Here is a 27416-nt window from a genome sequence, read left to right on the forward strand (position 1 = left end):
TAAAAATATTTCGTAAATAAATTTTAGACACAATAAACCACTGCTCTGATACCACTGAAGGATTGCGTATAGGTGTTCGTAACACGCAGCGGAAGACAATAACAATCCTAGGCAGATCTTTTTATGTTTAAAATTTATTTACATGTCAATAGATCAGATCTAAGACGTACCTGGTGAAGAGAGTCTCGTTTCAAAATTTCTTCGATAGTGCGAAAGACTCTATGCGTATCCACACCGAGACTGATCCTTGCTATCAACTCTTTGATCAATGAAACCCGCGAACAAATTGAACGAAATATTGTGTTGAAATTTTTCACAAAAATCTCAACTCAATGTTAGAAGAACAAGGAACACTTTTCTTGCAATTATATTTTCTCACTTGGCTTTGTATTGCACTCTCACTTTCACAAAGTGGGTTTTCTTCTCAAGAAAAAAAATTGTGCAAATTTTGTTCCATCACCCTTTATATAGCATCACCTATAAACCCTTTTCCTATTTGATTGAGGTAATAATTTATTTAGGGTAAAAATTTATTCCAAAATAAATCACAATCGAATTGTATGGAAATTCGGAAATCACGTTTTAACTAAACGTGACTGCCGAACCAATCCAACTTAATGTTGGAGTTGGTTGGATTCAATTCATACGTCCTTTTATGGACTTTTCCTATCCAATTCCAAATTGGTAAATTAATTAATATTTTATATATATAACTTTTATATAAATCAATATTAATTCATATTATATATATCTCAAATATATTTCAACCAAGAAAAATAATTTATTTTCTATTCTAAATAGAAACTTCAATTTGTTCACAATATTAATTATATCCTCTGTGCTAGCAAAGAATATAATAATATTTCATTTGGACTAATAACTAAATTTATTTAACTAATTAAATTCTTTAATTTAATTAACAAATAATAAAGTAACTAATCCTTTAGCAAAGATCAGAACACTCGTTAGTGTGCGACCCCATAGGTTCAATACTAAACCGGTAGTAAATTGATCACATCAATATACTAATCAAGGGTGGCGTCTAGCAACACTCCTTAACGACCGAATAGAATGAAGTATACAATTTACTCTCACGAACCAGTAGAAGAATAATGTAGTAATTCCTCTTGTCCTTATAGCTCTGGGTCACCCTAGGATATGGTTCAACTGTCAAATCTTAATAGGCGACCAACTATTAATAATAACTATGATATATAAAAGAATATCAAATGCCATATATTTTTATATCAAATAACATTCACAAAAATATGTTCAAATCATCAAATATGAGATTGGATATAGGGCATATCTACTATATCCCTAACACATGATACTAATGGTTTCCTCTTTTAACAAGTTCAACTTCAATTGGAAAAGCTGTAACCATACCTTTACCATCCTCTTTTTGGTGTTTAACTTTTGTGGGATTTTACATGATAAAGGGAGTTTTGTGGCCCTTCTACTTTTTCACTTTGGTTCTTTTTCAGATTTAAAGAAAAAGGAGGGACATGTGAGGTCCTCTTTACTTTTCAGGTCATCTGAAAGTAAACATACCTCTAATACTAATTTGTATCATCTAATATGACCCTTTTCACTGAAGTCTTTCAGTCAAGTACTTGCCATTGACCCCAATCTGAGAGTTGCATTCTACCACTTCATTTACTACCTCCTTTTATCTCAAATGTAAATGAAAGAGCTTAAGCATGTTTTAAAAAGTAAAATGCTTTAACATGAATCTAACTGCTGCTGAATTTCAAGTCCCAATAATGCTGAATGACTTGAGCAAGTTAAAAAGGCAGCCGGGAGCATAGTGCTCCCGCTATGCACGGGTCCAGGGAAGGTCTATTGTACGAAGCTTTACCCTGCATTTCTGCAAGAGGTTGTTTCCATGGCTCGAACCCATGACCTCCTGGTCACGTGGCAACAACTTTACCAATTACGCCAAGGCTCCCCTTCACGCTTGAGTAACTGAACCCTTTTCTATTTCTGAAGTGACCTTTCAAAGGGAGGAGTGGGAAAGAGAGAAAAGCACTCACTGACAGAAATCAATTGCTAGATTGAGCAACTCTACTTTCATGAACTTCTCAGAGGACCACAAACCAAGTGATGATCAAGAAACATGATACATTGGAAGAAAGTTACTCCAAATTACTACTTCTCTGTAGGCTGTCAAATCTATGCAAAATGCATTTCCAAAGTAGAAAAATATACACAAGCCCTAACTATCCTCTAAGGACATGACTAATCGGCATCGTCTTCAGATGGAGATAATTCACCAATCTTAAATGATCATCAAGATTTCCAGACTACTCTCTGAAGTACTTCTCTAATTGCTCCAACTGATACAGTTTTCAATCCATTTGACTGCAACGGGAAAAAGATCAGAGAAGAATGAATACACATCTTTACTCGCAATTTAACCAAAAGATACAACATATTAATCTTGGAAAAGCACACACGAGAGTTAATTTTTCAGTTAGTATTCCATGACAAACCTTTGATTCAATAGCAATGGATAAAATCCCATCAATCTTGGAAGATTGAACCGTATGGCAATCCATTTGTAGGTCGGTTAGTGCCTCCATAATCTTAAGTAACAAGCCCTCGCTCCAAAGACACCTCATCTTGATCGAGACTTCCTTATCGATCATACTGATGACAATACCATCAGCTGAACTGCCTTTCAGTAATTCATTACAGCTTTCAGGTTCCATTTCATCCATATCACATGCTTTCCTCTTTAACGATCCATTGACGTCATTGAATTTGCTAGTGCCACAATTATCAGATGTCTGCTCTGCAGTATCATTTGTTTTTTTTCCTGATCTAGCTTCCAGCTCTTGAACTCTCCTCTCAAGCTCTTTCATGTATTCTATTGTCTCGTCAAGTAGTGATATTTTGTCAACCTGCAAACACAAAGGCAAAGCATAATACTTGATCAATGTGCCGTCAAACAGCAGCTATTTGAACTTGAGAAAATCTTCCAGTACCTTGCCACCAGTCGGCAGCATTGATGCAAGATGCATAAATCTCTCGTTTATCTTTTCTCTTCGCCTTCTCTCTGAAATAACACGGCTTCTATCAATGTCATCAACCTCCGGTCTCCAAAGGCCGTTCTTTTTACGATTCTCTCTGCTGAATTTATGTGTAACACCACCATGCATTCTAGGAACTTCAAGAAGTACCTTCTTCAATAGTTTTTGTGCAGTTCCTATTCTTGGCGTTTCAGTATCATTCTTCCAACCAGCAAAGCTTGACTTTTTGTTAATATTTCTAAAATGTGGTCCCAAAGTTAATTGGTCAGAGCTCTTTAGAAGCTTAGAAATGACAGCTTGATATTGAGCGTCATCTCCTTGGTGATCTAAAAGATGCAGTTTATTCTGATTGTGCTCTTCACGGTCTATTGGGCAAGGCTTAGTTTCTTTCTCTCCACTCGAAAGAGGGGACAACTTTTCATAATTTTGAGAGATGCAGTCACTGGAATTCAAAGAATTATGCACACCGTTACTCATATTATCATCCACGAACTTCCAGCTTTGAGCTTGTGAAGTTTCCCCTATAACGCCTACCACCATTAAAGAATCTTCTGCCTCTTGATTGGCCACAAAACCATTTGAACTATCATGCGGCGAACTGTTATTCATTTCAACTGGATAAGCTTCAATTTCAAGTACATTACAATCAAGCTTTCGGCTAACGACATTCGTGTCATCTTTTGCATCGTTGGAGACATAATTTGGCCTCTTCGGAATAACAGAGTGATCAACCTCAAAGGTATTTTTAATATGCTGAATGAGGTTGGGATCTTCTAAGACCTGTAAAAAACATGTTTCAACAAGGCAATATATCATTGAAAGTAATTAGTGATATCGTGCAAAACAACATAAAGATTGACAAGACAAATTGAAACTAGCTTACAAGCTCGGTGACTCCCAGCTCAATAACGCCTCCTAAATATGGAAAGCATACGACAGTCTACAAGTTGCGAAGAGAGGAAAAGTTATCGATCAACCACATACTCTATGGAAAAAGAATGAATGACAAATCAGGAGCTGATGCATACTCCTATCTGTTAGTAGAGAGTTGTTTCATGCATTTGGCAAATTTTAGGAGATAGATAACACAATCCAAAAATATTCGCGCAAGGGTAAATATTTGAATTTTTGTGTGTGCACGCTCGTCGTGTGTGTGTGTGTGTGTGTGTGTGTGTGTGTGAGAGAGAGAGAGAGAGAGAGAGGGAGGGAGGGAGGGAGGGAGAGAATTAATACCTGGATAGATGCACTCTGATGAGACGAAGAGGATTTGATTAGTAACATGGAAAAACCAAAAAGAAAGAGATTCAGATTTTTCAGTTGAATTGATATCTAAGGGTGTGCATTATCTGGGTTTAACTAAAACAACTGACCAAACAGAATTATCAGATCTTTTGGTTAGATTTTTTGGGTATTTCGGCTGGTTTCAGTTTTCATTTATCAAGTTCTAAGTTTTTGAGGTTCGTTTTCTTTTCTAAGTTTAAAGACACAAACCAAAATGATCCAAAAGGACCTATTCCAATTCAGTGATTAGTTTGCCAATCTACAAACCAAGAAACAAACAAAACACTAAAAAAACCCAGAATCGAGGAAATGCACACCCTTAAGGATATCGTCTTAGACTGGCAGTGCAGTTAACGCTGATATATAAACTATACTTGCCTTTGCTAGCAGAGAGCGAGAAAATACTCTACTCTCTGCTTGGTGAGCATTGCATAGCCAGATTGTTTGATTCGTCGCTGAGGTCTTCCCTGGCAACCTGTGTAATTATTTTACAGCAATTAAAATAGAAACTACAATGACTGAGTTCTGCCCTGCTGTTTTAAGAAGAAGAAAGATATTGACCATTTACTTTCCTATCTACTTTTAGAACAAGCTAAAGTGAGCATTGTTAGTAAACTTTAAACCCAAAAGAGAGCAACACTCAACTTGAAGATCAAGTAAGCAAATTATTTCAGGAGACAACAAGAAAGATTGTTATTCTTCATTAATTGAGGTTATGAACTTTGTGTTATCCTTGTTTATTGCAGCTAAATTATAAGTTCTGATCAATACATCAGAAAACAAATATTGGTTGCACAAGATTTGGAATGTCAGGAAATTTACCCTTGTCCAACATTGAAGACGAAAGACATGCATACTAAGAAATACCACTCCGTATCAGTGAGATCTTCAGGAGATAATGCAGCTGAGGGCCTTTTAGCCTGAGGTTGTAAGTCTTCTTCACCTTCACCTGTTAAGAGTGAACTATAAAGTTCTCGCAATTGCTCAGTTCTGTGCAACCCAAGTTGGTCTTCATTAACTTCCCCCACCTGAACTGTCTTCCTAGTCTTGATATCCCCATTATAGTACCCATCACTCCATTCCAACACCCTAGAAGATAATATCCCACATATTTAGAACAATATCTTCAAACCAAATCTACAATGAAACATGCTTCTAAAAGGGATATATGGGGGGGGGGGGGGGGGTTGAGGATCTTAATAGCTCAGATGGTTGGTTACCTGAACTTTCACCTTGTAATTCCCTTCCCTCATTTCCCCTTCCCCGCCCAAATTTTTTTTCTTCAAAAAAAGGGTTATATAAAAGGAATCCTGGGGAAATAAAGTCTGTGTACCAAGCTTCCGCTATGCATAGAGTCCTGGCACATTGAATTTTTCATACACGACCTTAACTTGCATTTCTGCAAGAGACTGTTTCCGCAGCTTAAACCCGTGAAATCCTGGTCACTCGGCAACAACTCTTACAGTTGTGCCAAAGGTCCCCTTCTTGGGGCTAAAAATTATCAAGAAATAGTAACAGTGGTTGAAATCAAATTGACATATCTTATTTCCTAAATGTGCAAGAACTTCAACTAGGAACCACCTATATGAACAAAGGGGATACCTTAAATACCATCATTCTTCACCTAAACCTCAAAACTGGTCCATTGTTCTAAATATTTTCTCTACAATGAAACTCAAGTAAAATATGAAAAATACAAGTAAAAGAGAATGAATAGGCCTTATTACCCTGGCTGTGTAACTGGAGTTGACCAGAAGATTGCATAGCTCCATTGAATACCTCTAACAGCAAGAGCAAGTTGCTTTCTCAAGTTGTTTGGAACTCCATCTTGGTCTTGGTGTCCCATAGCCATTTTCAAGACTCTTAACTTTTAACTCCAAAATGACAATAAAAGAAACTCAGCTCCAACAATACACCAAAAACAACACCAAATTAGAATAAACCAAGAAAACAGAAATCTTGAACCTTGATCCCAAATAGGATCTTAAATCTCAGGACCAAATCTATTTTGGTCCAATTTCTTAACTACCTGATTTCATAAAACCATGGCTAAAAATCCATTTTTTCACAAGGATAATGTTAATGACTAAGCACCCTATTGAGCTAAAAATCATATAAAGATAGTGACATGCACAACTTGGCATGTATTTACCAACCAAAACTCAAGCTACTTAATTGCTGTTCCCACACAAATCCTTAAGTTATCGAAATGTACAACAAGTGGGATTTCAATGGTGGAGTAATTATGCTAAAGAATTGTACTGAAAAGGGAAAAGAAAAGGTTGAAAAAGCAATAAAAATCAAGTCTTTAAAGTCAGAAACTGAAACACTTTGGGCCTACAGTGAAAATCAAGAAGTGATTAATCTTTTCTTGTTTTCTCTGTATTTGCACCACAAAAGAGTAAACCAAAAACCATTAAAATTTGAAAACAAAAGAAGCAGAAGAAACAAAGCTGGTGGTTAGTGATGGCTGTTTGGAGAGGAAGAAAGTAAGCAATATTTATGTGAAAAGTGCTAAAATGACTCTGACTTGGACTATGACCAGTTGACACATTTATTCCTTTTTCTTAAATTTTTATTTTAAAATTAAAATAAAGAATTTTGAAGTTCTACATTTCTACTATAGAAAAATGTAAACTTTTATTAAAACTTTAATAATGACCATCAATTAATTGTTACGTCTCTGATTTTGTCAAACCAAAAAAAAAAATAGAATTATCTCAGTCCCAATAATTTTAGATGTGAATTTCGGTATAGATTCTTTAAGTATTTATATATCTAAAACTTACTAAAAATTACTAGTATAAATCAATATCAGTAATAATTAAAAATAATTTAAGAGATTTTGAGAAAATTATAATCGAAAAAAATTATTTGGCTCCTCAAATAGTAACAGCTTCACTCTATTCGCTCATTTTGATACTTTTACTTTTTGTTATATTTATATTATATTACGGAGAAGTTTATTCTCATTATGATTGATCCATGTCCCACTGCAATGCCCAAATTATTACTTTGAAGCTAATAAAGCCATGTGTTATAAACATTACAACTAATCAATTAAGAGTATTTTATACATTTAAAAAAACATTAGTACTAAGTCAACATCAGTAATAATTAAAAATACTTTAAAAGAGCTGGAGAAAATTATAATCAAAAGAAAAATTATTTGGCTCCTCAAATAGTAATAGCTTCACTTGGATGCTTCTTCTATTTTGATACTTTTATTTTTTGCTATATTTATATTATTACTTTACGGAGAAGTCTATTCTCATTATGATCAATTTGCGTCCTAATGTAGTGTCCTGACTTATTATTTTGAAGCAAATAAAGTCATATGTTATAAACATAAGTACAACTAATCAATTAATAGTATTTTGTACATTTAAAAACCTTTTATTCATTTCAAACTGCATAATTAAACATAGAACTTTTGGGAGGGAATTTTTTCTATTTTAATATAGCATTTTTAAATATATATGTCAGTCTCCTCTCATTTTCACCATTTTAGAAGCTATCTATCAAAATAATCTATTGAGAAACAAAACGTGTACATTATTCTCTCTACTCCTTTAGTCTTTAATCAAGAAAAGTAAAAAAGAGAAAGGATTAAAAAAAATAGAAAAATGACATTGTATAGTCATTGTAAAAATAATAGCAAAAGAATGTATAAAATTTGTATATAATATATATATGCACACACATTATGTATGTTCTATACAAAAATTATACAAATTTTATATATTGTTTCAGCTACCAAATGTAAATAGTTTCAGACACGGGCTAAAAGTGATAATACCCCATTAAAAATTAAGACAACGTGAAAAACAAATATATATTTTTTTTAAATAAGGAAAGTGGTAGTAAGAAAAATACGTATTGGACCTGAGTGTCTACACAAAACCACCAAGCTAAGAGGGTGTTTGGATTGGACAACCCCAACTTATTATTTTTCGGCTTAAAAGCTATTTCTACTGAAAAGTCACCTTTTTTAAGCCAATCCAACCGGACTCTAATTCTGTTATAAGAGTTACAAATAAAAGAATAACCACATACTATTACTTAATTATGGTGTAGCAAAAAATCTTAATATGCAAAACTTATTACTTGTATTAATTTTTTCAGTGCAAATATTGAATGCAAATAATGTTTTCTAAATAACAATGATAAAATGTTGTGTAAAAGCTATGGTCTCATGTGAAGCTCCAAATGGGGCCTAGCATTGCATAGATTTGAGAGCAGTGGCGGGACCATCCTCTTAAGCGAAGGGTTAACACTTTTTGTCGAAAAATTATATTATATAGTGCATGTTTGAACATAAGAAATATTTTCTTTTTTTTTTACAAAATCAACGCTTGTTTATAAAAAAAATTAATTTTACTTGAAGATACATTTTAGAAATTTTCAAAAATTTGAAAAACTTAAAAAAGTCGTTTTTCAAAATTTCAACTCACAAAACTTCAAAAACAACCAAAAATTATATTCATGTTCAAACACAACTCTAAATTTCAAATATCATTTTCACTTGAAAAACAATTTCATCCTATTTTAGGATTTTACCATTTTTACGTCCAAACGCCCACGTAGTCAAGTCATAACTTTACTATTATTGATATATATTATATGTTGAATACTTTGAACTGTTCTTTATATTTTGATATTATTTAATGAAATTTTTGATTCCTACTGTTTAAGAATGCACTTTTTTTTTAATTATAAAAAGTACCTAAAAACTTGCGAAAGCACGAATGACGACAACTTTGAAAAAGTCATTGACGCACATGTATTATCAAGATTCAAGACTAAAAGAAATTATTATACTCCTACCGTTTCAAATTAGATCGGTACTTTTCTTTTTAGTCTGTTCCAAAATAAATGACGTATTTCTAAATTTAGAAATAATTCAACTTTAAACTCTTTATTTTACCCTTAATAAGAAGCTTTTATAATCACACAAATATCATGGCTCCACAAAACTTTTATCCCTTAAACTTTTAAGACCACAAATTTTAATTTATTTTTTTTAAAATTTTTTGCCGAGTCAAACTATCCATTTAAATTGAAACGGGAGGAAGTAATAAAATTGAGCTATCACGTTCAATGTTACATACAAAAGCACGTGTTAATTATGACTGTCATAACAAATTTAGAAAAACAAGTTGTTATATATTCATACCATTTGTAATTTTTCCCGAAAATGCTTTTTTAACATATCGAAAAGTTATATCCCAGAAGTCAGAATATGTTTCATTCATTTTACTCGCACTAATTTATTCTAACTTAAAAGCACATGCAAATTCAAAATGATAGGTGGAACCAACCAAAATATATGTCAGTCTCATTCGACCTTGCATTTAATGAGTCCAAGGTCATAATTACTTGACAATATGGGTAAAAGTTATTTTCAAGATTTTTTATAAAAATATATATCTATGATATAAGCAAAAATTTATGAGTTCTAGAGTCGTTAATATGGGCTTGGCTCGTTAGGTCGGTCCCACCCAACCCGTAATTTAATAAGATTGGGCTAAGATTTTTGGAGCCCATTTAGAAATTAGGCTTTTAAGCCCGACCCAAGGAAGCCCATGGCCATGAGGCTTGACTGAGGCTGGGCTGAGCCGGCTTGTGGGCTTATGTATTTAATTAAAAATATAAAATATAAAAAAATAATAATAATAACAAGAAGAGTAGTCCAAAATTATACTGTTAACATTTTATATGTGAATTTAAATACTTTTTGCTCTTAAAATTTTAATTATTTCTTAATGTTTAACTAATTTACATTGTATATAGTTATAAATTTAGATGAAATGAAGATGTTAAGAGATTTTTGTTTCACAAGAGGATTCAAATGTTGGCATTGGATATGTCATGATCACCTTGAAAAGATTTTTGAGTAGTTTGTTTTTAGTATTGACTTTTAATGAATGAAATATCGTCCTCCTATTTTTATGTTTTATAGTAATCTATTGGAACAACGTAAAAAATTATTAAGTTTTGCAAAAGCTTTCTATCCAACAAGTATATTTTTAGACTTATAAATGTCTCTATATGTGTGTGGGTTGCGCACATTTTAGGTTAAAACTTAAATTTTAAAAACAAATTAAAAAATTATTTTTAAAAATGATGTGCCGGCCCGTGCCTACGTAGGGCTGGGCTGGGCTAACTATTATAAGGCTCACCGAAATATTGGGCCGGTTCAACCCAGCCCATCAAATGCCAAAGCCCGTGTGGGCTGCCGGGCCAGCCCGTATTGACAGTTCTAATGAGTTCAATTGAATACAAACTCAACACTAAAGGTTACCTTTGCTTATTAGATTATGAGAATAATTAATGATCAAGATGTTATTATAATCACTATAATGGGAATTTTAGTTAAACGTAAGTACAAGATCCTTTTTGTTGGAGTAAGCACAGAATGGAATTAATACAGTGGATTTTGTAATAGATTCAACAAAATTTAAATGCTACGTTATATTCCCCGCAATGAATTGGAGTGTTGGACTCGTCAAGAGTATGACAATAATGTTTGGTGAGAATTCACCACTATGTCGTTATTGTTATGATAAAAATCAAAATATGGTGGATGTCTACTCTTCCTCCATAATCTTTCTCTTAAATGGATAATGACATATTTCATGACATATTTTCTTCATTTTTCATGCCTATATAAAGGCCTTGTAATAGATAGGAAAATACACACAATTGAAGAAGAAAATCTCTTCCTTCTCTCTATCTCTATTTCTTGTTCATGTTTTACTAAATTGCTTTTATTTCTTGTTCATGTTTTACTAAATTGTTTTTATTTCATAACACGTTATCAACACGAGTCTCTAACTAACTGTATATATATATCTACAAAAAAAAATTTACATCCGGAAATATTACAATTAGAAGCCATACATATCATCACATGGTTAAATGTAAAGAGAAACTACATATGGTAAGTAATGAAATGTAAGAAGGTATGATTATCTTATACTTGTCATTCCTTTAAAATCTCATATGCACACAACTTCGTACTACACCTGTATTGCATAAGCACATATTAATATTACATCTTTTATATCACATGAATGGAATAAAATTTTCGAAGTTCTATATGTGAAAATCATAGTAGCAGTTAATTGTTGATATGATGCATGTCATGGTAACCAAGGATATTTTATATAAATTGTCCTATGCATATTTATGTGTTAACTATCTTCAATCTGTCCTGCCGCTTTAAACATTTTCTTTTACTTGGATGAATATTTTTTTTCCTTTTGGATTTTTACACTTGCATATAGTACCAAAAAAAAAGGAATAAAAAATAAAATAAAATTGGTCATACTGATTAAAAGCATAAATCATCTTGAAGAAAACAAGAAATACTTCACATCTTTATTCTAGGTTGATTAATTAGTACTTCTATGATATTTGGAAAACAAACCAGCTATTTGAAAGTATACTTCATAATTTATGGTCGTATCATTTGAAAGCAAACAATGATTAGTATGATTACTAGAAGAGGTATTTTTGAGTATCCATGACCTACTTGATGCTTGCTACTGACTTACCATTTTTAAGTATTTTATATGAATGATGCACAAGCTACAACTGGTAAGTTGTTACCTATAATGTCACTTTTCAGGTAATATAAATGCTGAATTTATGTATTAGTAATATATATATGTTAGGTGTACTTTTGATAAATTTATTCACTAATTGCTTGGTTGAATTGAGTGAAGGAAAGTCATGGCGTTTAATCAAATCCAATAGGTAGGGTATACCCCGAAAACAATAATATTTTTGAGAGAGACTCAATAAATATTATGACAATGATTTTATGATCCTTTTAAACTCTTATAGAATTTAGAAGAAATATTCTGACTACAAACGGTTGTATTTCATATAGATGCTATAAATAATTAATAAAGATTTACACTAATTTGAGATTTGTACACTTATTTAAGAAAGCAAATTTGATTTGCTAAGTTGCAAATTAGTTTTGTATAACTTTCTTGGCATGTGATTGAAATTAAGGCTTGAGAATCAATCTCAATATTGTTTAGCCTATTATGCCATTGATTGAGGGTAAGACATGGGGATCAAGTCGTGATGCTCCATAATGATAAGAGTTGGGTTTGAGTCCCAATTTATTATGGCCTAACATGCCTTTATATTGGTAAGACATTGGGTTTGAGTCTCAATGTACCATATTGATAATATAATGATGACTAAAGAAAAATAATATATTTTTCATGAAAAGGCATGAAAATTGTCCCACTTGATTTGTTCCATTCTTGAAGTGAATGTGATAACAATGCATAATAAGTTTCAATGAAGACAATTGGTTGAACAATGAACGTGGGCGTTCCAAATATCAAAATAATAATAATCATCACTATGATTATAAAAGGAGAACAATAAGGGTTCTCAAAATAGTCCTTCAAAATGTGAAGGCAATGCTTACCATCAAATTGGTATGAAAATAATAAAGCACGTCGCTGATTATGATCCATTCCTTGAAGAGAATGTGACTTATGATAAGCATTGAGAATGCAAACCCATTCCTAAAGTTGAATGTAGAAATATGTGATAAAACCAATGAATAAAGACATGCAATTCATGATTATATGAATACCACACAACTCACCTCTAAGGGAGGTTTGAGTAAAATAAAGAGAATAAATATTATTGTGTGGTTACATGAATATGTCATTGGTCGCGTACATGTGATATGCCAAATATTATTTTGTCATGCCTTATAAAAGTTATTAAAGGCAAAATTAAAGCAAGAAATGATTTTGCTTATGATGATTTTGACCATGACAATTTATTATGATATAATTTTCTCCGTGAAGGAGACATTTACCATATGAATGGTATGATAAAAGATCTTGTAGTACAAAAGTTGTTAAGAACTCTAGAAAAACTAATTTGTTACTACCCGGATGAATAAACTTATTCATGACATTGATATTGTAAAGTCTCAAAAGAAACTTTTTGAGTTTCAAATATATAAGTCAAAGTGATTGGCATATTGAGACTATAAATGAAAGGAAGATTGAATATCTTCATATTTCTATAATCATACCGAATAAATATGAAAGGTTACCCGATCTTCTTTCTATTTGTACTACACAAATATAAGCATGATGCTGGAATCATATGCCACAAGTAAACTAGAGATTTACTAAAATAAATATTAATTGGCATGATCGGTTGACCATATCGGTTCAATTATGATGCGAAAAATTAATTAAGAATTACATTGACACATATTGAAGAATAGAAGATTCTTCAAGAATTCTCTTATGCTGCTTATTCTCATGATATACCAGTTAAAGGTTGGGATTGAATCCTTTGATTTCTGGAAGGAATAAAAGGTGATATATATATATATGGGCCTAGTCACCTGCCATGTGGACCGTTTACTATTATATGATTTTAATAGATGCATCTATTTTATGGTCACATGTTCATTTGTTATCAACTTACAGTTTGGTTTTTGCAAGATTGCTTGCTCAAATTATTAGAGCACAATTCCAGAATATAAATTATGATGATTTATCTTAATAATACTAGTTTAAATCCAAGTTGGTTTAACAGAAATTGTATGCCTCCAATTATAGCAAAATCATTGGTTATGAAAACAAAACTTCCAAAAATAAAATTTGGTATGAGATTTATTATTTAATATACAACAACACTTGTACGCATCTAGCCAAATTATAAAAATTTCTTCCTATCACAATCGGTTCAGGGTCAGGAACCAAATAATTTCTATATAGAAACATGGATGTGCTATATGATTTAATTATGGCACCAAAATGCACAAAGATGAGTTCTCAAAGATAGTTGGGAAATGTGTTGGTGATCCCAACATTAGGGGGAGAAAATGGACAGCTGAGAAAGTGATACGTGAAATGAATTATTATGAATACATATAGATCCTCGTACAAGAAAATATAAACTTGAAGTTCAAGTGATAATTCATTTACAAATTATTGCCAGACGCATTTGTTGACCCAAAGCTAAATGTCATATTTCAACTGCTAATGCTCCAAATAGAATAAAGTCCATGAGGGACAGAGTCTATGGCACGCATGAAGTGTAACAGACCAATCGGTTCCAAAGATAAAACTCCTTGAAGAAGGAGAGGGGCAAATATTCAAAATGGTCATAATAAGGAGGCAAGTGCCCTAGAAGAGCACCACGACATAACACTTCATAAGACCTCATGGGAGAGGCTCAGGTACCTGAAAATAATGAAATAAAGAGATCTCAATAAGTTATATCTTTATTGGGTAATAATGGAGCCGACATAAAATGATTGTCGACGATATTGTTAATATAATGTAGCGCTCAATATGATTAATATTGACGAGGATCTTGAGATCAAATCTGTCATGAAATTTGGACGGATAAAAGATTGGCCAAATAAAAAAATAAGTAATGAAATTGACTTCACTTGAAAAATGTGAAGTTGGACGGATAGTCCAACACCTGAAAGTATAAAGTCAATTAAGGTATAAATGTGTTCTTGTGCGAAAGGTTCAAGTCGATAGACATAAAGGCGACTTGTGGCACAAGAAAATTAGTAAATATCCTCACATTGATTATATGGAGACATGTTCTCTTATAGTGGATATAGTCACTTTAGGTTTTAATCTGGCAATATATGAAAAACTTGATATGCGTATAGTGGATATCATTGAAAGATTTAAATTGTCTTGGAGCATATTAAGGTTTCCAAGAAATTTATTAAATAAAGCTTCAAAAATCCTTATACGGATTGAAACAATCAGGGCCCATGTGGTATAATCGCCCGAGAGAATACTTGTTGAAAGAAGGGTATAAGAATAATTCAATTTGTCCTTGTGTCCTTATAAAAGGATATTATTTGGCTTTATTTATTATCTGATTTTTACATGTTTGAGCCTAATGTGCTAAATGCTGCTTTTACCGCTTTGATATTATTTGAACTGTATATAAATTATGCCGAAACCTTTCTCTTCTTACCTCCGGGGATGTGCTTACTGGTTGAGACTCCTTATTCTGTTAGTGTCATACCCTGAATAAAAGAGGCTCTGAAAGTTTCTAAGCCGGCTGGCCTTTTGGTTCCCGGAAAGGAGCTCCTTCCTCAGCTCGAGTTGTCCGCTCGGGTACACTGTCTAGAACGCCGACCCAGGTTTTTGAACATAGAATAACGTGACTTCATGCCGGATCCCTAGTAGGAACGCTTATTTGCATCACGTTGCATTGACTCAGGGGACTCAACACAGGGGTTGGGTCCGTCTAGGACTAGCGACCTAATATGAAAAGGCCATCCTGATGCATCCTGTTTGTTTTCCGTGCATTTATTTATCTCGTGCCCGCATGCTGACCGGTGTTTGAATATTATGAATTTTGTAAAATTGAAAAAAGGGAAATAACGGTTAAGGAATTGATTGTTTATTTTTGAAAAAAAAACCAATACCCAAATACTGTCAAAACTCTGCCGAAATTTTGAGAAAATGAAAAAAAAACGTCTTATTAGTTTGTTTTATTAAAAGCAAAGGAAAAATAGAAAAATCGTTGTTCTGTTTTGTTTTTCAGAAAAATATAGAAATATATAGTTTTTCTTGTTATAAAAATAAAAATTAAAAAAAAGAGTCTTATTTTAAAATGGTTTTTTTTATGAAAATCCAAAAAATAATAATAATAAAAAGAGTCTTTCATTATTTTTCACAAATATATACATGGATATATATATATATATATCCAAATCTTTTATTTCCAAAAAATATATATATGTCTTTATTTGTTGCAAAAATATTTGTCTTGCCAAAAAGTTTAGAAAAGTTTTTAGACTCCCAATTTTCAAAAACAAAAAAAAAATCCAAAAATATTTTCCATTATTAACTTCTTTAGAAAGTCCTTTAATTATTTTTTTTTTTTAAAAAAAAAGAAAAGAAATGTATACTAAGAAGAAAAAATCCGAAAATATTTTGATTCTTCTTTCAAAATTGAAAAGAAAATTCAAAATTCAAAAAAAAAAACATTTTAGAAGCATTTCTTTTATTAAAGGTAAAATTCCAAAAAAAAATATTCTTCTTTTCTTTAGAATAAAAAATAATGCAAATGAAAATTCAAAAAATATATCTTAGAAGTGTTTTTTTTTAAAAAGAAAATCAATCAAAAATCAAAAAAAAATATACTTCCTTTCTTCTTTTAAAGTAGTTCTTTCACAAATTCAGAAAAAAAAAAAGTTAGTTCATCTACTTATTCTTGATTACCCGAACTACGCGGGTTTGATTCTCACCGGATGTGAGATACGTAGGCAACCCTCATCGGATCCAACCCCACCTTTTGCTAAAAAGCCAAAAACAAATATAAAAAAGAAAAAAACAAAAAAAAAACATGTCAAAGATTTTTAATTTTGTCGTAAATAAGTCTAGCGATGTAACTTCCCCCTTTTACAAAAAAAAATAGCAAAAACAAATATGTCAAATTTTAATTGTCATAAAGAAGTCGGGTGCCGCTGTTTTATCAAGACATAGCCGAATGTTCCCGAAAGGGACGCCGGAAGGCTGACTTTGCATAAACAGCCACCTTTGGGTCATTTTTAAGACTTGGTCCAGTCGACCCACATAGCCTTAAAAATCTTCGTCCCCGAGGCATTGAAAGGCCGTGTTTGCAATGTTGAATTTTCTATTTTTGAAAAATGATAAAAGAGTCATAAACAAGTCCGGGTGATGCCGCTTATGTCAAAAATAGCCAAATGTTCCCGAAAGGAACTCCGGAAGGCTGCCTTGGACAGACGGCCACCTCGCTTTTTTCTTACACAACCTTAAAAATCTTCGTTCATGAAGTGCTGAGAGGTCGTGTTCAGAAATCCTTTTGAGAAAAATCGCATATATTTTTGTTTTTATCAGAATAAGTTTCGTTTGTTAAAATCTTATTAATAAATGTGCAGAATGAGCACGACTCCAAATGAACCCTTTTCAATCATGAATAAAATCCCCCTCCAATTGCGGCTCTGGTGGAATGATTTAGGCAAAGAAGGGCATGACGAAATCAAGAAGTATCTGAAAGGCCTCACGAGTTTGTTGGATATCAGGCCACGAGGAGATATCATAAGGGCACTAGTCCCCCACTGGGATCCTGCGCACAATGTCTTCCATTTCTCGGACTTTGAACTTACCCCAACTTTAGAAGAAATAGCAGGGTATATCGGCAGCGCTGAGACTCCTTTGAGGCACAAATATTTGATTGCTCCAAGAGCTGTAGCAATACACCGGTTTCTGGACTCCTTAAAGATAGTCAGAACAATTCATAACCCTGACTTGGCAAAAGGTTTTTGCAGCATGAGTTTCATATATCAAAGATATGGTCACATAGGAGGATTCGACAAGCCAGAAAACCAGTTGTGCAGCAAAAGTAATCGTCAAAAGTGGGAAGAACATAGACGGATTGCTTTCATGATAACTTTCTTAGGACTCTTAGTATTCCCAAGAAAAGACGGGAATATTGACATAAAGATAGCAGGGGTCGTCAGTACGTTGCTCACACAGAGAGATAGTACGTTGGCGCCCATGATAGTATCCGATATGTTCCGGGCTCTCACGTCTTGCAAAGCCGGAGGAAGCTTTTTTGAGGGTTGCAATTTGTTGTTGCAAATGTGGATGACCGAACACCTATGTCACCGAGCCCAGTTTCTGAGCCATGGATCCGCTGAAAAGACCTGCATAGAGGAGTTCTATACCAGAGTTAATGAGACCTACCTACCGGAAGGAGTCACAGCATGGACCTCATATTTCCGTACCCTCGACGCCAGTCAAATACAGTGGGCGCTAGGATGGTTACCGATCGACGAAGTCATATACATGCCAGCAGCCAGGCCCCATTTTCTCTTAATGGGACTTAAGAGCATTCAACCATACGCGCCGCATCGGGTTTTAAGGCAACTTGGGAGGTGTCAGATAGTGCCGAAAGACGAGGATCTAAGCACCCAGGTGATTGAGATCAGTCCCGACGGCCAGTTTCCTGAAGCAAGGGTTCGCCAAATTTGGAGCCAATGTCAATACTTAGAAGCAAATACTTGTGTAATGAATCGGGCAAAAGGGGAAGTTTCGCCCGGGTATCAGGCCTGGTACAAAGGGGAGACATCATCTGGAAGGCCGACCAAAAGACCTCACCTGCAAGAATTTGCCAAATCTTCACAAGAGCAGTGGGGTTAGTTGGCCAAAGAGCGGGAATATCTTGCCGAAACAGGCAAACTGAAGCAACAAGTTCAGGATATGAGGTTTGAATGCCAATTACAGTCTGCTGTCCACAAGGGAGAAAAGAACAAATTAATCAGAGAAGGCGAGATCCTCAAAGCTCAGATCCGGAGGATGAAAAAGGAGGCTGATAACCAGCTGAGAAGCCGGGCGGATAAAAGATTGATAGCGGGGTTAAAGGATCAGGTTGCGGAATGCCAGGAAGATTTGGAAAGAGCCAAGGCTAGCACAGCAAGATTGCGGACCAAGTGGGCAAAGGGTACAATGGCCCGGAGGCAGCGCCTGCAACAAGTCATAAGGGATTATGAACTGAGCATCGGGACATTAAGGGAAACGAATTCCACTCTTCAAGAGAGGATCTTCAAGCAAACACGAGATGCCCAAGCCGACAGAAGGCGATGTTACGATGCAATGACCAGAATGGAAAGACAAATGGAGATGTTCCAGGATCAACTTGCCAACAATGCGCAAACACTAGGATTGAAGAACCGACAGATAAGGCAGTTGTTCACAGAAAGGGACAACATTCGAAGAAGGATCGACGAGATTGGGCATTACATCTATATGAGATGCCTGGCATGCGAGCAAATGCCTCGGAAGACCCTCCTTGCTTCCATCATGGGTTGCATCCACCGAATCATGAATGAGTTGAAAAGCCTACAGAGGGACCTCACACCAAGGGCCGCGGAAAGGCCGAATGATGCCTCGCGGGCCCCTAAGTTGGAAAATTAATCTTCGGTTGAGTCTTGTTTATTTGGCTTTGTTGCTTTTCCATATGTTGTTTTCTTTTCTTTTAGTCAGAACGGGTTAAGAACTGTGGAGTCTGTACTATTGCTATTCCTTGTTTGAAGTAATTTGTAATAGCAAAATTTTGAGAATGAATTTAATGATTTCACAAGAATTTTGTGTTTCTTTACTTTAAGGCAGAACTACGCCTGGTCTGATTCGCGCGGGGACGTGATACGTAGGCAATCCCCATAAGATTCGACCGCTCTTAATAAAGAAAAGAAGATACAAAAATAAAATAAAATAACAGAAAAGGGGACAAATGAGCAAACCGGGATGACGCATGTTGTTCGAAGCAAAGCATGTAGAAACGGTTAACTGCCTAGGAGCATTGCATCCTCTATGTGTTATGATCAAATCTGTTAAACTCTAACGCTAACAAAAGTTTGTTGTTGTCTGATTCAGACAAGTTAGTTGTTAAAGAACTCTGGCAACACACTCCTATCAAACCAGATCCAAAGGACCGATAGCAACAAGCATGACTACTTCAGAGAATAGTAATGAGGAAGAGAGGCCGATGAGCCAGTTGTTAAAAGAAGCGATGGAAAAGATTGAAAGGATGGGACTAGAGATGAATGCAATGCAGCTAGCCATAGCCAAAACACAAAAGAGCCCTGAAACACTGGGACACATGCCAGAATACCTTCACTCCGGCCCTTCCACAAGCCGCCCAAATCCCCTTTATCATCAAGAAAGAAGCCCTCATGATTCCCAAGCTCCACCACCCCAACAACCTCTCCCAACACCCAATATTCCCATTTTTGTGGGACCAACATCAGCCCCTTTGCAAAGAACGACCAGTGAGACATTGTTTCAGGCTCACGATACACAATACTATCCCCCCGAGCCTACGTTTCATGCTCCCGAGCCACAGGCTGACAATCCACATTTGGAAGTGCCGGCGGAGATTGAGAAGCCGGTCAAGGCCCCTGAACAGGATGAGGTATTGAGAAAGTTCAAAAGCCTGGAACAGTCTTTCAGGAACTTACACGGGCTGGGCAACCAAGTCAGCGTAGCATACAAAGATCTGTGCCCTTTCCCAGACGTCCAACTCCCGGCTGGTTTCAAGATGCCTAAGTTTGATTTATATGAAGGGCACGGTGATCCCATGGCACATTTGCGGGGATTCTGTAGCAAGATGAGAGGGGCAGGCGGCAAGGATGAGCTGCTGATAGCTTATTTCGGCCAAAGTCTGAGCGGATCTGCACTAGAATGGTATACCAGGCAGGATTCCAGTAGGTGGTATACTTGGGATGATCTGGCCCAGGCTTTCGCAGGTCATTTCCAGTACAATCTTGAGATAGTCCCTGACCGTCTCACATTATTAAGAACTGGGAAGAAACCCAAGGAAAGTTTTCGCGAGTTTGGGTTCCGCTGGAGAGAACAAGCAGCTAGAGTCGATCCTCCCATGAGAGAGGGAGAGATGGTGGACTATTTCTTGCAAACATTGGATCCAACCTACTTTGGTCACTTGGTGACAACAGTGGGAAAATCTTTCAACGAGGTGGTCAAGATAGGGGTCATGATAGAAGAGGGTCTGAGGTCTGACAAAATCTTGAACTATTCGGCACTCAAGGCCACAACCCAGGCTATTCAAAGCGGCATGGGAGGTGCGCTGAGAAGAAAGAAAGAAGATGTTGCCACGATCGAGGCAGGCAGTTGGTCCAGGGCTGGCCGGCCACACTACAACCAACCCAGACCTCACAGGTCAAACTACCCATACAACCCACCACAAAATTTCTATCCACCTCGAGAACCACATTGTTCCGTACACCAGGCCCAAGCATACACTCAGCCTCCGGTTCGCCCGCAATGGCGCACGCCGGCTCCCCAGAACATATATGCACCACCACAAAACACCTACCCTCCACCGAGGGCGTATAGAAACCCTTCAGGGGTAGGCTTTCGGGGAAATCCAGATGCTAGGAATGACAGGTTGCGGAAACAGAGAACTTTCACGGAGTTGGGAGAAACCTACACCGTTTTGTTCCACAAGCTAAGGCAATTGGGTTTGGTTAGTCCTGTCCAGACTCGAGAACCAAATCCCCCACCTCAAAATTTGGATCGATCAATAAGTTGTGAATACTGCTCAGGGATGCTCGGGCATGACACCGAGAAGTGTTGGAAGTTAAGGCATGCCATACAGGATCTTATCGACACCAATAAGATCGAGGTCCAGACACCAGAAGCTCCTAACATCAACCAAAACCCATTGTCAGCGCACCACGAGACTCATATGATTGAGTTGGTGTATGAGGGAGGAGAATTAAGAAAACCCTCACAAACAGTGATGATGATCCAAGCCGCCCAAAAAGAAGTTTCAACCAGTGGGGGAATGAGGGTACAGTCACAGGGAGAAAGCGTCAAGCCAGTAGTGATATTGGGAAAGAGCCCGTCCGCCATGACAAGCAAACTCGAGCCAAACAAGTTGGTATTATCAGGGGTTCCGCCCGCACCTGCTGTTGTGTTGAAAGGGGCATATAGAGAACTGGTCACCATAAAGCCGGTAGTCCAGCTGCCGATGATTGATAGCAAGGCTGTGCCTTGGAAATATGAAAAGGCGGTGGTGATGTACAAAGGAAAACAGGTGGAAGAAGTTAGTTGTGAAGCGCAAGGGCTGACTCGATCAGGTCGATGTTTTGCTCCGGTGGAGCTAAGAAGAACCAACCCAGTTGCAACCAAGAAACCTGTGTCCGAAGAAGAGGCTGAGGAGTTCCTAAGGAAGATGAAAGTGCAGGACTACTCCGTGGTCGAACAGCTGAGAAAAACACCGGCCCAGATCTCGTTGCTGTCATTACTGATCCATTCTGAGGAGCATCGACGGGCTTTGATGAAGATATTGAACGAATCTCATGTACCCAATGAGATTTCTGTAAACCACCTAGAAACCATTGCAAGCAAGATTTTCGAGGTGAACAGGGTAACATTCTCAGATGATGACCTGCCAATGGAAGGTACGGAGCATAATAAAGCTTTGTACCTAGCTGTCAAATGTGAAGACTCGGTGGTAACTCGAGTACTGGTGGATAACGGCTCAAGTGCCAATATTTGCCCACTATCTACCCTGAATCAACTAAAGATCGACCACGGAAGGATCCACAAGAACAGTATCTGTGTCCGAGGGTTCGATGGAAACGGAACAGCCACTGTGGGGGATGTTGTACTTGAACTGACCATCGGTCCAGTCCTGTTTACCATGGAATTCCAGGTGTTAGACGCCACAGTATCTTACAACCTGCTGTTAGGACGACCATGGATTCATGCAGCCAAAGCGGTGCCCTCCACCCTACATCAGATGGTGAAGTTCGAGTGGGAAAGACAAGAGGTCGTGTTACACGGCGAGGACACAACGTGCACCATGGGCGGAGCCATTGTACCTTTCATAGAGATCGCTGATGACAAAGGTCCTTGGGTCTACTAGATTTTCGATACAGGGTCGGCCAACAAAATTTCTGAAGGAGAAATCATCCCGCACCCTAGGGTAGCTGCCCCAACAGTCATGATGGTCTCAGAAATGCTGGGTAATGGATTTGTACCAGGAAAAGGCCTGGGAGTCGAACTTCAAGGGATTGTCCAACCTGTCACCTTACCTAAAAATCTGGAAACTTTCGGATTGGGGTTCAAACCAACCGCAGCAGATAGGAAGCAAGCGCGAAAAATGAAGAAGAGGGTCTGGTTTCTGCCTAAGCCGGTGCCACGTCTCTCAAGGTCTTTTGTTAAAGCAAGTGCCAAGGGGTCACCGGTCCCAAAGATTCTAGGACCGTTGATCGGTATCAATGAGGACCTGAATCAGAGTTTTGAAAGGCTGTTCGCGGATGTCAGTATGGTGGAAGCTGGAGAAGGTTCCAGCAGAACAGAGATACAGTTTGTGGGGCCTGAGACCAAGACCAACAATTGGACAGTTACTCCTCTTCCTGTCCGAGGGAGTCTTGGTAGTAGGCTTTGATTTATGTTTTGTTTGTTTGTTTGTTCGGATTATTCAAGGGTGTAATCCAAATTTTACTTTCGTTTTTATAAAAGTGTGAACCCTTTTATCCCGCAAGTTTAATAAAGTTCTTTTATTTTGTCCCATTTTAATTTTGTTTTGTTCTTTTTCTTTCTGAACAGTTCTCTTTTTACTGGTTCTAATGACATGGCATGCACAGCGGATCTTCGACCTAGTCTAATAAATCAATCTAAATCCGACTCAATGATGCAAGAGGTCGTTTGTGACGATGAATCTGAATGAGACGAAGGTGAAGCCTTCGAAGAGATAAACCAAGAACTGTGCCAATTTGAAGAGAAACCCAAGCCTAACCTAAATGACACTGAGGCTGTGAATCTAGGAGACGCTGACAACGTCCAAGAGACCAAAATTAGCATCCACATTGAGCCAAATGTCAGGGAAGAATTGGTCAAAACCCTCGTGGAATTCAAAGATGTTTTTGCATGGTCATATGATGATATGCCTGGATTAAGCACCAATTTAGTGGTTCACAAATTGCCCACTGACCCGGCATACCCTCCCGTCAAGCAAAAACTAAGGAAATTTAAAACAGAGATGAGTGTAAATATCAAAGAAGAAGTGATTAAGCAGTTGCAAGCGAAGGTCATCCGGGTCACTCGATATCCCGAGTGGTTGGCCAATGTGGTACCAGTCCCAAAGAAGGATGGAAAAATCAGGGTGTGCGTCGACTACCGCAACATCAACAAAGCAAGTCCCAAGGACAATTTTCCATTGCCCAACATCCATATCTTGATCGATAATTGCGCTGGGCGCGAGATCGGATCCTTTGTAGATTGCTATGCGGGTTATCATCAGATCCTAATGGACAAGGAGGATGCGGAAAAGACAGCGTTTATTACGCCATGGGGAACCTACTGCTATCGGGTAATGCCATTCGGGTTAAAGAATGTCGGGGCAACGTACATGCGAGCAATGACTGCTGTGTTTCATGACATGATACACAAAGAAATCGAGGTGTACGTCGTTGATGTGATCATCAAATCTTGGCGTCAGGAGGACCATGTAGTAGACCTAAGGAGATTTTTCCAAAGACTCCGGAGGTATGATATCAAGCTTAACCCGGCCAAATGCGCATTCGGGGTTCCATCAGGAAAGCTGCTAGGATTCATCGTCAGTCGACGGGGGATTGAGTTAGACCCATCCAAAATTGAATCCATCCGAGATTTGCCACCGCCAAGGAACAAAACAGAGGTAATGAGTTTGCTGGGTAGACTCAATTACATCAGCAGGTTCATCGCTCAACTCACCGCAACTTGTGAGCCCATATTCCGGCTGCTGAGAAAGGATGTTGCGGTAGGTTGGACGGCAGAGTGTCAGGAGGCCTTCGACCAAATCAAAGGGTATCTGTCTAATCCACCCGTATTGGTCCCGCCTAAGCCTGGGAAGCCCTTAATTCTTTACCTGACGGTCTTGGAAAATTCATTTGGTTGTGTACTGGGGCAACATAATGACACAGGAAGGAAGGAGCAGGCCATCTACTATCTTAGCAAGAAATTCACAGTACATGAGGTCAAGTACACTCAACTCGAGAAAACATGTTGCGCCCTAACTTGGGTAGCTCAGAAGTTGAAACACTACCTGTCTTTGTATACTACTTATCTCATATCCCGTTTGGACCCGTTGAAGTATATCTTTCAGAAACCTACGCCCACGGGAAGGTTGGCAAAATGGCAAATTCTGCTCATAGAGTTTGATATCGTCTATGTAATGAGGACGGCCATGAAAGCCCAGGCGCTGGCAGACCATTTGGCAGAGAATCCCGTTGATGAAAAATACGAGCCCTTAAGAACGTATTTTCCTGACGAAGAGGTAATGCATACAAATGAGTTGGAATTACCTGAGGAACCGGGTTGGAAGCTTTTCTTCGATGGAGCTGCAAACGCGAAAGGGGTTGGAATAGGAGCAGTACTCATTTCTGAAACAGGACGACATTATCCTGTTACGGCTCAACTACGCTTCTATTGCACCAACAATATGGCCGAGTATGAGGCTTGCATTCTGGGTCTGCGCTTGGCTGCTGACATGGATGTCCAAGACGTCTTGGTCTTGGGAGACTCGGACCTCTTGGTACATCAAATTCAGGGTGAATGGGAAACACGAGATCTAAAGCTCATACCATACCGACAATGCTTGCATGATCTGAGCAAACGATTTCGATCGGTGAAGTTCAAACATATCTCGAGAATTCACAATGAGGTTGCGGACGCCTTGGCCACCTTAGCATCAATGCTGCACCACCCTGACAAAATGTATGTTGATCCTCTGCACATCCAGGTCCGTGATCAGCACGCTTATTGCAACGCCGTAGAAGAGGAACCGGATGGCGAGCCCTGGTTTCATGATATCAAGGAATACCTCAGAATGGGGATATATCCAGAACATGCCTCTAGAGACCAAAAAAGAGCCCTTCGGCATTTGTCGAATGGTTTCTTCCTCAGTGGAGGAGTATTGTACAAAAGAACCCCGAATTTGGGATTGTTGAGATGCACAAGATGCCAGTAAAGCAACGACGGTTATGGCAGAGGTACATGCTGGAGTTTGTGGGCCACACATGAGCGGATATGTATTGGCAAGGAAAATCCTTCGAACAGGGTGTTATTGGCTCACCATGGAACACGACTGTATCACTTTCGTAAGGAAATGCCATCAGTGCCAGATACATGGAGATCTGATCCATTCTCCGCCAACAGAGTTACATACGATGACAGCACCCTGGCCGTTTGTAGCATGGGGCATGGATGTCATTGGACCTATCGAACCGGCAGCATCCAACGGCCACAGGTTCATTCTTGTGACCATTGATTACTTCACCAAATGGGTTGAGGCTAAAACCTTCAAGTCGATAACCAAAAAGCCAGTGGTGGACTTTGTTCACTCCCATATCATCTGCAGATTTAGAATCCCAAAAGTGATCATCACGGATAACGGTGCGAATCTTAACAGCAGCCTGATGAGAGAGGTATGCCAACAATTCAAGATTACCCACCGCAATTCCACCCCATATCGTCCCAAGGCGAATGGAGCGGTCGAAACAGCCAATAAGAATATCAAGAAGATACTGCGAAAGATGGTGGAAGGATCCAGACAATGGCACGAGAGATTACCCTTTGCTTTGTTGGGTTACCGCACTACTGTCCGGACTTCCATAGGTACAACTCCTTATTTGTTGGTGTATGGAACTGAAGCCATAATACCGGCGGAAGTCGAAATTCCGTCCCTCAGGATTGTCGCTGAAGCCGGGATTAATGATGATGAATGGGTCAAAGCTCGATTGGAACAGTTGAGCTTGATAGATGAGAAAAGATTGGCAGCAGTGTGCCATGGTCAGCTATACCAAAAGAGAATGGCGAGAACATATAATAAGAAGGTGCGCCCCAGGAAGTTTGAAGTAGGGCAGCAGGTATTGAAGAAGATCCTCCCACATCAGGTCGAGGCAAAAGGCAAATTCGCCCCAAATTGGCAAGGGCCTTATATCGTGACCAGAGTATTGTCCAACGGTGCTTTGTGTTTGACAGATGTCGAGGGTAGATGTGTCGACATGGCTATCAATTCAGATGCAGTCAAGAGATATTATGCGTAATTTCTTTAATTATGGCAATTTTTGGTTCATTTGTTTGTATTTGGCATTTATTGGATAATGAGATGATGGAGGCAATTCTTTCTTCTATCCAAACACTTTTAACCCTTGCTTCCCCCTTTGAGCCTTAAGTTATTCTTTCATACCCCTCTTTTGGAATCACTAATGGAAAAGACATGAAAAAAAAGAGAAAAGAAAAGAAAAAGAAAAATGAAAAGAAGGAAAAAGAAAAAAGGAAGATAAAATCATAAGAAATACAAAACCGTTGGGAACTACGTTTGACCTAATTCCTCAAAGAGGATACGTAAGCGCCTCACGGCTCGGTCATAGTGTGCATCATAGTGTATATAGGATGCATAATATACATAGTGTGCATAATAGGCACAGTGTGCGTAACGCACATAGCTCAACATAAGTATAAAAAATAAAATTCCCCCAAGCAAGAAAACTGGGGCAGAGGCTATGTTTTAAGTTCCAACAAA

The 27416-nt window shown here is 37.5% G+C and overlaps 1 protein-coding gene and 1 pseudogene across 2 annotated transcripts; both read right to left on the reverse strand.

The window, feature by feature from the left end:
• The window catches only part of LOC142161919 (uncharacterized), a 198361-nt pseudogene that overhangs the window by 46909 nt on the left and 124036 nt on the right, over window positions 1-27416 (reverse strand).
• On the reverse strand, window positions 2037-6843 carry LOC107826976 (transcription factor EGL1-like). 2 transcript variants are annotated; one of them, NM_001326175.1, is given in 8 exon segments: window positions 2293-2364; window positions 2496-2906; window positions 2991-3815; window positions 3919-3975; window positions 4269-4283; window positions 4695-4791; window positions 5139-5405; window positions 6044-6168. In NM_001326175.1, coding segments are annotated over 8 exon segments (1869 nt in total).

Source organism: Nicotiana tabacum, chromosome 1, assembly GCF_000715075.1.
Source record: "Nicotiana tabacum cultivar K326 chromosome 1, ASM71507v2, whole genome shotgun sequence".
Lineage (NCBI taxonomy): Eukaryota > Viridiplantae > Streptophyta > Magnoliopsida > Solanales > Solanaceae > Nicotiana > Nicotiana tabacum.